At 45.3% G+C, this 15,181-nt stretch overlaps 1 protein-coding gene across 1 annotated transcript in view; it reads left to right on the plus strand.

The window, feature by feature from the left end:
• LOC136632715 (amine sulfotransferase-like) overlaps positions 1 to 15,181 on the plus strand; it is a 65,576-nt gene that overhangs the window by 20,359 nt on the left and 30,036 nt on the right. The window contains exon 3 of the mRNA XM_066607794.1: positions 11,393 to 11,601. Within this exon, the coding sequence (XP_066463891.1) occupies positions 11,393 to 11,601 (209 nt within the window). The remainder of the gene's footprint in view (positions 1 to 11,392; positions 11,602 to 15,181) is intronic.

Consider the following 15,181-nt stretch of genomic DNA (forward strand, 5'->3'; position numbering starts at 1 on the left):
ACCTTTGTCGCGCCAAGGTCAGCCGGGGAGCCACCACCAACAGCCTCACCACCACCAGCATGCGCAGACATATGATGGCCAAGCACCCCACAAGGTGGGACGAAGGCCGTTCACCGCCTCCGGTTTGCACTGCTGCCTCTCCCCCTGTGCCCCAACCTGCCACTGAGATACAACCCCCCTCTCAGGACACAGGCACTACCGTCTCATGGCCTGCACCCACACCCTCACCTCCGCTGTCCTCGGCCCCATCCACCAGTGTAGTTCAGCGCACCGTCCAGCCGTCGCTAGCGCAACTGTTGGAGCGCAAGCGCAAGTACGCCGCCACGCACCCGCACGCTCAATCGTTAACCGTCCACATAGCCAAATTTATCAGCCTTGAGATGCTGCCGTATAGGGTTGTGGAAACGGAGGCTTTCAAAGCTATGATGGCGGCGGCGGCCCCGCGCTACTCAGTTCCCAGTCGCCATTACTTTTCCCGATGTGCCGTCCCAGCCCTGCACGACCACGTCTCCCGCAACATTGTACGCGCCCTCACCAATGCGGTTAGTGGCAAGGTCCACTTAACTACAGACACGTGGACAAGCACAGGCGGGCAGGGCCACTACATCTCCCTGAAGGCACATTGGGTGAATTTAGTGGAGGCTGGGACAGAGTCAGAGCCTGGGACCGCTCACGTCCTACCCACCCCCAGAATTGCGGGCCCCAGCTCGGTGGTGGTATGTTCGGCGGTGTATGCTTCCTCCACTAAAGCACCCTCCTCCTCCTCCTCAACCTCTGTCTCGCAATCTAGATGTGTCAGCAGCAGCAGGACGTCGCCAGCTGTCGGTGTCGCGCGGCGTGGCAGCACAGCGGTGGGCAAGCGTCAGCAGGCCGTGCTGAAACTACTCAGCTTAGGAGATAGGAGGCACACGGCCCACGAACTGCTGCAGGGTCTGACAGAGCAGACCGACCGCTGGCTTGCGCCGCTGAGCCTCCAACCGGGCATGGTCGTGTGTGACAACGGCCGTAACCTGGTGGCGGCTCTGCAGCTCGGCAGCCTCACGCACGTGCCATGTCTGGCCCACATCTTTAATTTGGTGGTTCAGCGCTTTCTGAAAAGCTACCCACGCTTGTCAGACCTGCTCGTAAAGGTGCGCCGGCTCTGCGCACATTTCCGCAAGTCCCACACGGACGCTGCCACCCTGCGCACCCTGCAAAATCGCTTTAATCTGCCAGTGCACCGACTGCTGTGCGACGTGCCCACACGGTGGAACTCTACGCTCCACATGTTGGCCAGGCTCTATGAGCAGCGTAGAGCTATCGTGGAATACCAACTCCAACATGGGCGGCGCAGTGGGAGTCAGCCTCCTCAATTATTTTCAGAAGAGTGGGCCTGGTTGGCAGACATCTGCCAGGTCCTTGGAAACTTTGAGCAGTCTACCCAGGTGGTGAGCGGCGATGCTGCAATCATTAGCGTCACTATTCCTCTGCTATGCATCTTGAGAAGTTCCCTGCAAACCATAAAGGCAGATGCTTTGCTCTCGGAAACGGAGGCGGGGGAAGACAGTATGTCGCTGGATAGTCAGAGCACCCTCCTGTCTATATCTCAGCGCATTCAGGAGGAGGAGGAGAAGGAGCATGAGGAGGATGACGGTGCCCCTGCTGCTTGCCTGTCATCCTTTCAGCGTGTATGGCCTGAGGAGGATGAGGAGGAGGAGGAGGAGGAGGAGGAGGATCCTGAAAGTGATCTTCCTAGTGAAGACAGCCATGTGTTGCGTACAGGTACCCTGGCACACATGGCTGACTTCATGTTAGGATGCCTTTCTCGTGACCCTCGCGTTGCACGCATTCTGGCCACTACGGATTACTGGGTGTACACACTGCTCGACCCACGCTATAAGGAGAACCTTCCCACTCTCATTCCCGAAGAGGAAAGGGGTTCGAGAGTGTTGCTATACCACAGGACCCTGGCGGACAAGCTGATGGTAAAATTCCCATCCGACAGCGCTAGTGGCAGAAGGCGCAGTTCCGAGGGCCAGGTAGCAGGGGAGGTGCGAAGATCGAGCAGCATGTACAGCCCAGGCAGTGCAACAGTCTTTAAGGGCCTGGATAGCTTTATGGCTCCCCACCAAGACTGTGTCACCGCTCCCCAGTCAAGGCTGAGTCGGCGGGAGCACTGTAAAAGGATGGTGAGGGAGTACGTAGCGGATCGCACGACCGTCCTCCGTGACGCCGCTGCCACCTACAACTACTGGGTGTCGAAGCTGGACACGTGGCCTGAACTAGCGCTGTATGCCCTGGAGGTGCTTGCTTGTCCTGCGGCTAGCGTCTTGTCGGAGAGGGTGTTTAGTGCAGCTGGGGGAATCATCACAGATAAGCGTACCCGCCTGTCAACCGACAGTGCCGACAGGCTAACACTCATCAAGATGAACAAAGCCTGGATTTCCCCAGACTTCTCTTCTCCACCAGCGGACAGCAGCGATACGTAAGCAATACGTATGCTGCACCCGCGGATGGAAGCTACGTTCTCTCTCACCATCCAAAACGGGGACATTTCTGCTTCATCAATCTGTGTCTAATATTCCTCCTCCTCCTCCTGCTCCTCCTCCTGAAACCTCACGTAATCACGCTGAACGGGCAATTTTTCTTAGGGCCACAAGGCTCACTCATCTAATTTTTCTAAACAATTTTTATATGTTTCAATGCTCTTAAAAGCGTTGAAACTTTAACTTGAACCAATTTTTCGTTAAACTGGGCTGCCTCCAGGCCTAATTACCACTTAAGCCGCATTAACCAAAGCGATTAATGGGTTGCACCTGCCATCTTGGTTGGGCATGGCCAATTTTTACTGAGGTACATTAGTACTGTTGGTACACCAATTTTTTGGGGCCCTCACCTACAGTGTAATCATAGCAATTTGTATGTTCTTCGCCTGCACTCATGGTACAGAAGTGTGTGTGGGGTTGGCCTACACTTTAGCTACATAAATGTAACTTGGGCCTTGGCTATACTGCAGCTACTGAAATGGAACTAAGACTGCGCTCCCACTGAACTGCTGCTTCGGAATTGTACCTGGGGCCTGTGTAGGCTGCTACAATGACTTAAATGGAACTAAGACTACTCTCCTCCTATACTGCTGCTTCGGAATTGTTACTGGGGCCTGTGTAGGCTGCTACTATTACTGAAATGGAACTAAGACTGTGCTCCTCCTATACTGCTGCTTCGGAATTGTTACTGGGGCCCGTGTAGGCTGCTACTATTACTGAAATGGAACTAAGACTGTGCTCCCCCTATAATGCTGCTAGTGATATGTTAGTGGGGCCTGTCGCTAATGCTACGGCTGAAATGTGACTAATTATGGGCTCTGCCTATACCGCTGCTAATGGTATGTCTCTGGGGTGTGGAAACAGAGGCTTCCCAAAGACATGATGGCGGCGAGGCCATTTCCCACCAACACGGTTACTGTTAAGGTACATATTACGTCAGACTGGGGCATGAAGTTGGCGGAAGCCCACCTGCATTAAGCACGACATTACTACCTCAGCTGTCTTGGGCAATGCAATAGGATATTTCTATGTACCGCCGGTGGCTTCCTGGCACCCACCCATGCTGTGGGTCCACAGGGAATTATAAATGCATCTGTTTCCACTTGTAAAGAACCCCAGTCTGACTGGGGCATGCAGTGTGGGCCGAAGCCCACCTGCATTAAGCACGACATTACTACCTCAGCTGTGTTGGGCAATGCAATGGGATATTTTTGTATATCGCCGGTGGGTTCCAGGGAGCCACCCATGCTGTCGGTCAACAGGGACTTCACAATAGGGAGTTGTACCTGCCTGTGTCTATGAATTAAAAAGCCCGGTCTGACTGGGGCATGCAGAGACACCTTGACAGAATGAATAGTGTGTGGCACATAGGTTCCCCATTGCTATGCCCACGTGTGCAGCTCCTGATGGCGGTGGCACAGGATTCTATTTCTCATTGCTTCTGTACAGCATTGTGGGCTATCGCCCCGCCCCTTTTAAAGAGGGTCGCTGCCTAGCCGTGCCAACCCTCTGCAGTGTGTGCCTGCGGTTCCTCCTCATGGCAGACGCACTTCTAAATAGACATGAGGGTGGTGTGGCATGAGGGCAGCTGAAGGCTGCGCAGGGACACTTTGGTGTGCGCTGTGGGGGGGGGGAGGGGGGTGGTTGGGCAGCATGTAACCCAGGAGAAGTGGCAGTGGAGTGTCATGCAGGCAGTGATTGTGCTTTGTTGGAGGTAGTGTGGTGCTTAGCAAAGGTATGCCATGCTAATGAGGGCTTTTCAGAAGTAAAAGTTGTTGGGAGGGGGGGGGCCCACTCTTGCCGCTATTGTGGCTTAATAGTGGGACCTGTGAACTTGAGATGCAGCCCAACATGTAGCCCCTTGCCTGCCCTATCCGTTGCTGTGTCGTTCCCATCACTTTCTTGAATTGCCCAGATTTTCACACAAGGAAACCTTAGCGAGCATCGGCGAAATACAAAAATGCTCGAGTCGCCCATTGACTTCAATGGGGTTCGTTACTCGAAACGAACCCTCGAGCATCGCGAAAAGTTCGTCCCGAGTAACGAGCACCCGAGCATTTTGGTGCTCGCTCATCTCTAGTTGGGACCCATTAGCGTTTCCTATTTATGACATAATCAATGCTCCTGCCAAATTTCCCATTTCTATGACACCGGAAAGTGAAAAAATTAGATTCCGCACGTAAAATTTTGACGCCAATTCTTTTGCGCTAGAATTGAATAATCGAGTTGGGACCCATTAGCTTTTCCTCTTTATGACATAATCAATGCTCCTGCCAAATTTCACGTTTCTATGACACCGGAAAGTGAGAAAATTAGATTCCGTACGTAAAATTTCGATGCCAATTCTTTTGCGCTTAGAATTGAATTATCGAGTTGGGACCCATTAGCTTTTCCTATTTATGACATAATCAATGCTCGTGCCAAATTTCCTGTTTCTATGACACCGGAAAGTGAAGAAATTACATTCCGTACGTAAAATTTGGACGCTAATTCTTTTGCGCATAGAAATGAATAATGGAGTTGGGACCCATTAGCTTTTCCTATTTATGACATAATAAATGCTTGTGCCAAATCTCCCGTTTCTATGACACCGGAAAGTGAAAAAATTACATTCCGTACGTAAAATTTGGACGCTAATTCTTTTGCACATAGAATTAAATAATCAAGTTGGGACCCATTAGCTTTTCCTATTTATGACATAATCAATGCTCGTGCCAAATTTCCTGTTTCTATGACATCGGGAAGTGAGAAAATTAGATTTCGTACGTAAAATTTGGATGCTAATTCTTTTGCACATAGAATTGAATAATGGAGTTGGGACCCATTAGCGTTTCCTATTTATGACATAATCAACGCTCGTGCCAAATTTTCCGTTTCTATGACACCGGAAAGTGAAAAAATTACATTCCGCACGTAAAATTTTGACGCCAATTCTTTTGCGCTAGAATTAAATAATCGAGTTGGGACCCATTAGCTTTTCCTATTTATGACATAATCAATGCTCGTGCCAAATTTCCTGTTTCTATGACATCGGGAAGTGAGAAAATTAGATTCTGTACGTAAAATTTGGACGTTAATTCTTTTGCACATAGAATTGAATAATGGAGTTGGGACCCATTAGCGTTTCCTATTTATGGCATAATCAATGCTCGTGCCAAATTTCACGTTTCTATGACACCGGAAAGTGAGATAATTACATTCCGTACGTAAAATTTGGACGCTAATTCTTTTGCGCATAGAATTGAATAATCGAGTTGGGACCCATTAACTTTTCCTATTTATGACATAATCAATGCTCGTGCCAAATTTCCTGTTTCTATGACATCGGGAAGTGAGAAAATTAGATTCCGTACGTAAAATTTGGACGCTAATTCTTTTGCGCATAGAATTGAATAATCGTGTTGGGACCCATTAACTTTTCCCATTTATGACATAATCAATGCTCGGGCAAAATTTTAAGTTTCTATGACATTGAAAAGTGACAGATTTAGATTACGTACCTAAAATTTTGACACTAATTCTTTTGCGCTAGAATTGAATAATCGAGTTGGGACCCAATTACTTTTCCTATTTTGGAGATAATCTATGCGTGTGCCAAATTTCATGTTTCTACGACATCGGGAAGTTGGAGAACTTTTGGCGAGTCAGTCAGTCAGTGAGTGAGTCAGTGAGTCAGTGGGGGCTTTCGTCTTTATATATATATATATATATATATATATATATATATATATATATATATATATATAGATGACATTGGGAAGTGAATTAGATTCCGTACGTAAAATTTGGACGCTAATTTTTTTGGGCTTAGAATTGAATAATCGAGTTGGGAAGTATTAACTGTTCCTATTTATGACATCATCAATGCTCGTGCCAAATTACATCGGGAAGTGAGAGAATCAGCTTCCGTACGTAAAATTTGGACGCTAATTCTTTTGCGCTAAGAATTGAATAATCGAGTTGGGACCTATTCACTTTTCCTATTTCTGATATAATCAATGCTCGTGCCAAATTTCAAGTTGCTATGACATTGGAAAGTGAGAGAATTAGATTCCGTACGTAAAATTTGGACGCTAATTCTTTGGCGCTTAGAATTGAATAATCGAGTTGGGACCTATTAGCGTTTCCTATTTATGACATAATCAATGCTCGTGCCAAATTTCAAGTTTCTATGACATTGGAAAGTGAGAGAATTAGATTCCTCACGTAAAATTTGGACGCCAATTATTTTGCGTTTAGAATTGAATAATCGAGCTGGGACCCATTAGCGTTTCCTGTTTATGACATAATCAATGCTCGTGCCAAATTTCATGTTTCTATGACATCGGGAATTGAGAGAATTGGTGGCAATGATGGAAATCAAACGATCTACGTGGGGGGGGGGCGTAACTGTCGACGCTCACACGCACGCCATTTATCATAGGATAGTTTTACTATGCCTATAATCTTCCCAGGAGTGTACTCAGCAACTTCCCAAAGTTTCATGGCGATCGGACGATGAATGATGTAGTAGCGCATAAAGGACAAACAGACACACAGACAGACAATCACGCATACATTCAATTTTATATATATAGATTAGAGATGAGCGAGCACCAAAATGCTCGGGTGCTCGTTACTCGGGACGAAATTTTCGCGATGCTCGAGGGTTCGTTTCGAGTAACGAACCCCATTGAAGTCAATGGGCGACCCGAGCATTTTTGTATATCGCCGATGCTCGCTAAGGTTTTCATTTGTGAAAATCGGGGCAATTCAAGAAAGTGATGGGAACTACACAGCAACGGATAGGGCAGGCGAGGGGCTACATATTGGGCTGCATCTCAAGTTCCCAGGTCCCACTATTAAGCCACAATAGCGGCAAGAGTGCCCCCCCCCCCCACTGTCAGCATAAAGATCGTTCTCCTCTGCCATAGCTGTAACAGCTGTGGCAGAGAAGAACGATGTTAGCCCATTGAATTCAATGGAGCCGGCAATACAGCAGGTTCCACTGAAAGCAATGGGCTGCCGGCGATCGCAGGATGAATTGTCGGGAAGGGCTTAAATATATAAGCCCTTCCCTGCAATTCATCAAGAAATGTGTTACAATAAAAATATATACCGTATATACCGGCGTATAAGGCGACGGGGCGTATAAGACGACCCCCCAACTGTCACCTTATATGCCGGGAATACAGCGGAGCAAAAAATAAAAATCATTACTCACTTCCCCCGGCGTTCTGCGGCGCTGCTGCAGGCTGTCGCTCCCTCCTGGTCCCCGGCAGAGCATTGCTTTCTGGACGCAGTGCTTGAAATCCCCGCCTCCAGAAAACACACGTGCCTTCAGCCAATCACAGCCAGTCAATGACATCATGCCTGCAGCAGCACCGCAGAACGCCAGGAGAAGTGAGTAATGAGTTTTATTCTTTGCTCCGTTGTATTCCCGGCGTATAAGGTGACAGTTGGGGGGTCGTCTTATACGCCCCGTCGCCTTATACGCCGGTATATATTTTTATTGTAACACATTTCTGGATGAATTGCAGGGAAGGGCTTATATATTTAAGCCCTTCCCGACAATTCATCCTGCGATCGCCGGCAGCCCATTGCTTTCAGTGAAACCTGCTGTATTGTCGGCTCCATTGAATTCAATGGGCAAACATCGTTCTTCTCTGCCACAGCTGTTACAGCTGTGGCAGAGAAGAATGATTTGTCTTCTATATGTTCTCAATGGGGTCGGCGCTGCTGCCGCCGGCCCCATTGAGCGCATATAGAGAAGAGAACAGGAATCGCAGATCGCACATAGGTGCGATCTGCGATTTCTATGGCCTAAGAAGGACCGTTGGGGTTCTTGAAGCCTAAAATAACTCCTAACGCTCTCCCTATAGCAGCTCGGGCACCAGCAGCAGCACTTTCCCTGATTTATGTCAGAAGGCATCTGTGGCGAGCCGCGGGAGGGCAGATTTTAATACTCGGGTGACACCTAATCTCGCCAGCCACTCACTGCAGGGGGGTGGTATTGGGCTTGAACGTTGCAGGGGGAAGTTGTAATGCCTTCCCTGTCTTTCTATTGGCCAGAAAAGCGCACAAATTTCTCAGGGAAGAAAATGAAAGTAACTCGAACAGCGCGTTGTGCTCGTCTCGAGTAACGAGCATCTCGAACACCGTAATACTCGAACGAGTATCAAGCTCGGACGAGTATGCTCGCTCATCTCTAATATAGATTATTTAAAAATATCCACATTTAGGGCACAACATACCACTTTTCTCTGGTGACAAATGATGGTCATGAAGAAAAGTCAAACACAACACAAAAAACAAAAAGTAATGTGTATAACGTAAAGTACTAAATGTAGTTCCAATCAATCCACTTATCAGGGTAAGTATATATACACTGGATAGATTATATAACTACTTCTATATCTACACACAACAATAGTGCAAAATATGGGTTAGATTTGGGACTAGATCATATGATGACAACTCATCTATAGGCTGATATATGTTGTGCATGACAACAGGCTCTCACTAGTGTATGGTGCCTGTATTAATGAAGCCTAGAGACTAGTTTACTCTAAATAGAGCCACTTATTGTAGTAGAGTTCAGATATTGATAAGCTCGTTCATCGAGGAAGAAATATAGAACAAACTTAGTGCCTCTCACCGCTCACCCGCGCCGGCAACCTAATCTTTTCTTCCGAGCGGGCAGGTACTCGCTAAGGACAATACTCGCTCGAGTAATTGCCCTTAGCGAGTATGCTCGCTCATCTCTATCGTTTAATATTAAGTTTTGGACTTTCTGCCTCTGTGAATAATAATATTAATGAAACCTGCATTTTCGTTCTGTGATATACTCAAAAAACTAAGATTGTTTAAAAAGAAAAAACTAAGGGCAGACTCACAAGAGTATACAGTAAAATTGTGCGCTTGAAATACAGCGTTTTACCGGTGTGGAACTGAGATCACTACGACTGTGATCGCATAGGATTGTGCATGATTGCATATCTCATGCACACTGTCCTGCCCTGGCTTCCTGGTTTCTTCTTTTTTTTAAATTTTACTTTCCTTATATTGTTTCCTAGCAACATACATATAAAATGTAGCGCATATGCAATGCAATTGCATATGTACAGCGTTTTCATACACATCCCTAGATAACAATAGGGCTCTATCACACTTAATCTGCTGTAAAATAGAACATGCTATTTTTTTTTTACGCAAGTATGAATGGATCAATGAAAATCAATGTACTTTCATTGACTCCATTCACTAAATAATATGCAATGAAATTACGCTCGTGTGAGCCTGCCCTAAAAGAGAAAAAAAAAAGATAATTCTGTTCTACAAAATTTGCTTTACGCTTAACTCTATTACTATTTATAATAAATTAAAGGATTTTCTGGGACTTAATTATTTATGGCCTATTCTCAGAACAACTCATCAATACCGTAGTTGATCAGTGGGAAACCACTACTTGGGATTCTGGAAGATTCGTGAATTGAGGAGGCCAAGGAGCTGGGGTGAGTTTCTCAGCCTCTTCTCAGGCATGGTTATCACATTCATCAGACAAGTGAATGGGACTGAGCTGTTTTGCTTGGCACAGGCACTATGCAATATATAGCACTGTGCCTTGTATAGACTTAAAGGGGTTGTCCCGCGCCAAAACGGGTTGTTTTTTTTTTCAACCCCCCCCCCCCCGTTCGGCGCGAGACAACCCCGATGCAGGGACTTAAAAAAAAAACAGCACAGCGCTTACCTGAATCCCCGCGCTCCGGTGACTTCTATACTTACCGGTGAAGATGGCCGCCGGCATCTTCTCCCTCCGTGGACCGCAGCTCTTCTGTGCGGTCCATTGCCGATTCCAGCCTCCTGATTGGCTGGAATCGGCACGTGACGGGGCGGAGCTACACGGAGCTACACGGAGCCCCATTGAGAAGAGAAGAAGACCCGGACTGCGCAAGCGCGTCTAATTTGACAATTAGACGGCGGAAATTAGACGGCACCATGGAGACGAGGACGCCAGCAACGGAACAGGTAAGTGAAAAACTTTTTATAACTTCTGTATGGCTCATAATTAATGCACAATGTACATTACAAAGTGCATTAATATGGCCATACAGAAGTGTATAGACCCACTTGCTGCCGCGGGACAACCCCTTTAAAGGGGTTGTCCCGAGGCAAACATCAAAATTTTAAATTAGCCCATTCCCCCTGTTATTCCCCCCCCCCCCCCCCCCGGCATAAAATAGCAATTTAAAGCGGTTTTTAAACCGCTTGCTACTCACCGATGTGATGAAATATGAACTTATAAGATTCTTCTTCCAAGATGGCCGCCGGTCCTTTCCCAGGGAGGCACCGCGGTTTTCTCCCATGGTGCACCGCGGGTCTTCTCCCATGGTGCACCATGGGCTCTGAGCGGTCCATTGCCGATTCCAGCCTCCTGATTGGCTGGAATCGGCACACATGACGGGGCGGAGCTACGATGACGACGCGGTGACCAGCTCTCCGGCACGAGCGGCCCCATTCACCAGGCAGAAGCACGGACTGCACAAGCGCGTCTAAAAACACCAGAAGACATCGGAATTAGACGGAGCCATGGAGACGGGGACGCCAGCAACGGAGCAGCTAAGTGAATAACTTCTGTATGGCTCATATTTAATGCACGATGTACATTACAAAGTGCATTAATATGGCCATACAGAAGTGTATAACCCCACTTGCTGCCGCGAGACAACCCCTTTAAGTGACTGCAGAGCTCACTCAATCACTGCTGTCACTTCAATTAAGTCATCAATAGTTTAGTCCCGGGCATTATCTTTAACTAAAGACTTGTCTTACAGCCTGTCAATTACAGTAGATGCTGTAAATAATAAGACCTATAACATATTTTGCAGGCACAGTTTGGACACAACAAATTGTAAGCCTAATATTTAATGAAGGGCATCGAAACGGAACAGAACATGTTAAAAATATAGTAAGAGCGCCATGGATAGAATATGACTTTAACAATGCTGACTTTAAAAGTCGTCCATCTCCTCGTCTCTTCTCATCTCACCTGCCTTATTATCTAATGCCAAAAGATATGAGATTTAGGATGGGAAAGGTAATCTTACAATGTTTGTCTTTTTAATAGATGAATTAATAATATATACATGGCTTCTTGTTTCACAATACATAATATCAGTCTTTTAATAGGTTTTCCAAAAAGATAAAATATATTTCTATTTTTTTTAACATGAAATCGTCTGACAAAAATTCCTGTTATTTTAGTTAGAATGGTCTGCAAGGCCACAAGTATAATTCCAGTTTTCATACAGCAAACAAATATGGTATGCTAAATGTTAAGATCCTGGTTTTTACTGTCCATCTTGTCTCTTGTCAGCCATCTTATGAGCTTCAGATTAATTCTCTTTGCAAACTAACTAATGTCTCCTGTCAGCATCTCATGCCCTTTAGCCTAATTCCCCTTTACAAATTGAGATATGAATTTTCTAGGTGTGCAGCCAGCATCACTGATGCAGCAATTCTCATGAAACATATCTAATTGTTATGTCTTGTTATGCTATGTGAGAAAATGTATTGTTTGTTTGTTTTTCAATGAAATATGTGTTACTCAAGACTACACTTGCTATCTGTGAGAAACAACTTGTTTACAGCTTTGGCATAAAGCCACTCCCTCTTTTTCTCCATAAAGGTCTATGTTTGTAGAATAAACTTTAGAATTCTTTGAAACGCAGCAACCTGTTTGTGTTACTATTTTTCTCCAGGCCTGAAATAACTACATTCACTATTAATTTGGAGCCTGGCAACATATTATAGGGGTCCCTGGAATATCCCTAACACTAAGCAATAAAGTGATAAGCTTAAAGCATGAAAAGAAACAAAATAACACAGGAAACACAATATGAAGAAGCAAATTTTTTTCTAGAGTAGCTATATATTTGTAGAAAATGGGCACATACAAGGTAGAGTTGGCAGACCTCACACCCACCCCTTGATACATCTATTGCTGTAGTTGCTATATCTATGCAACTATTTAAAATACTGTGAAGGAATAAACACCTTTGTGCATCTGTTAGGATCACACATCAGTAAAATATTGGCCCATTGGATAAATCCTCCTGATGACATGTAATGCTACTGTCCAGAGGTCCTGTCTCTTGTGCAATGTCTTATGTAGTGGTATAATGTAAAAATGGCTTATGAATAGGGTACGAGTCAAAGACTTGTTACACTCATCAACCAGTGTGACAATACACAGCATCCTTAACCCCTTCCCGCTCCAGGACATACATTTGTGTCCTAGATCGTCAGGGTATGTATTCTGACAGCAGCATTTAAAGCCCCCGAACACGCCCCCCCCCATGGTGAGATCAGAGGAGCAGTGCAGCTGTCATGGCTGCCAGGGGCCTTCTGAAAGGCCCCAGGACTGCCATGTAAGACTGCCTATCAAGCCGTCCCTGTGGCTGTGAGCGAGAGCTGCCTCTGATTGGTCAGGTTGTGACCAATCAGAGGCAGCTCATTCAGCAGGCGGGGATTTTAAAGCCCCGGCTGCTGAATACTACAGAGAGCAGTTCATGAGAACTGCCGCCGGCCGCGGCTGAACTCCGTCTGCCGGGACCAGGTGAGTATATATATTTTTTTTATTTTTACACATTTCTGGATGAATTGCAGGGAAGGGCTTATATATTTAAGCCCTTCCCGAAAATTCATTGTGAGATCGCCCGCAGCGCATTGCTTTCAATGGAGCCAGCTGTATTGCCGGCTCCATTGAATTCAATGCGCTGGACAGCGCTGCACTGATCCGGCCCGTTTCTATTGAAACACGGCTAGGAGCAGTTATTTCGGGTGATTTTTCGGCCCCGTTCACGCGATTTGCGGATGAGCATCCATCATGCGATGCGCAAATCGCAGGAAAAAAAGCCCATGTGACTAAGGCCTAATATTGTAACACTCAAGAAAGGCATCCAGGCCCCTCTGAATTTGCCATCACCACGTCCTCAGGCAGAGAGTTCCATAGTCTCAGAACTCCATCTCAGTTCATAAAGAACCCGTGTCGGTGTAGAAACTTTCTTTACTCTAGACAGAGAGGATGCCTCCTTGTTATAAATAGATGATGAGAGAAATCTCTTTATTGACCCCTGATATATTTAAACATATTTATTAGGTCACCAAATCAGACGTCTTTTTTCTGAACTAAATAACCTTAATTTTGATTAACCTCTTTTGGTATTGTAGTCTGCCCAATTCATTTATTAATTTAGTTTCCCACCTTCGAACTCACTCAAGCTCTGATATGTCCGTCTGCACTTATTAACCAACAGATCAGACTAAATTATGGGGGTGCAGGTTGAGGGACACTTGGGGAATTGTGACCACAATAAAATTAATTTCCAGTGGTCATTCAATTAGAAGTCTAATTAGGGAGTGACATAAAAACGGGACTTTGGTAAAGCAAAATTTGATCAGCTCAAAATTGCTCTCGGCATCATAAAATGGAACAACGTCCTTAAAAATAACACTACAGGCGACAAATGGGAGAATTTTAAAAGCATCCTAAATACATCATGTGAGAAGGTTATACCCTTCAAAAACAAAAGAACTATGAATAGAAGGAAACCAATGTGGCTTAACAAGACTGTAAGGGGAGAAATAAGCGAAAAATAGAAAGCATTTAAAATACTAAAAAAGAACACAGTGAAGAAGCACTAAAACATATAATGAAAAAAGCAAATTTATGTAAACAAAAAATAAAAACTGCAAAGGAGGAGGCAGAGTGACTGATTGCAAAAGAGAGCTAAAATAACCCTAGAACCCCCCTATTGATGCTCCCAGAGCTATTACATCAGTATTACTTAACAGCGTGGGAGGTCCCTAATAGGCTTCATCTAGCTGACAAGATTCCCTTTTTTGCGCTAAATTGCAGTCAAGTGTTTGATGCATGAGAATACCTAGGTGTAACAAAGTACAAAACAAATTGACATATTTCACTCTTGGGCAGCTGTAGGGTAATCTACCACTACTGTGTGTTAGTTAGTAACAACAATAAATTAAGCAGCTCTCTTGAAGAGTGTGTGTGTTCAGGGCTAACCATTTATGACAGACCATGAGGTGGTAACACAAAAGTGACATGCTACCACTGTGTGATATAGAACTCCAGACAACTTGTTATCCAAACAGCAGGATGTCCTATGTTCTGGCCCGCTTTTTACTGTCTTATCATTTATGTTGTCCCACACATTGTACATCTTTATTACGTAGCCTATTGCAATCCCATTAGGGAGGGTGATTCCAAAACAGAGTCACCATATTATTTATGACTTCCACACATGCACATTTTGTCAAGGAGGGATAACCATCTATAGTGGCATTTTCCTGGGCAAGTTAGATAGCATGAAGATACCCAGTCCATGAGAAATTAAGTACCAACTAGGGGTCACTGAGCCATGCTCCAACCATTACCTGGGCAGTTGTGCTCTGGTGTTTTTCTGTATCATGAAATGCTACAAAACGCAGAGATATTTTATACAAAGACATTTGAAACAAAGCTAGAACATGCTTCAATTGTAATAATTGTGATTTTTAGAATTAATTTATTATCATTGGTTATTAAAAACTCAACAAGAACAGTGACTTCATTTCAGAGTCAGGACTTCTCTCAGGTCGATTGGAACTATTTCGCA

The sequence above is a fragment of the Eleutherodactylus coqui genome, chromosome 1 (assembly GCF_035609145.1).
Source record: "Eleutherodactylus coqui strain aEleCoq1 chromosome 1, aEleCoq1.hap1, whole genome shotgun sequence".
Classification (NCBI taxonomy): Eukaryota; Metazoa; Chordata; class Amphibia; order Anura; family Eleutherodactylidae; genus Eleutherodactylus; species Eleutherodactylus coqui.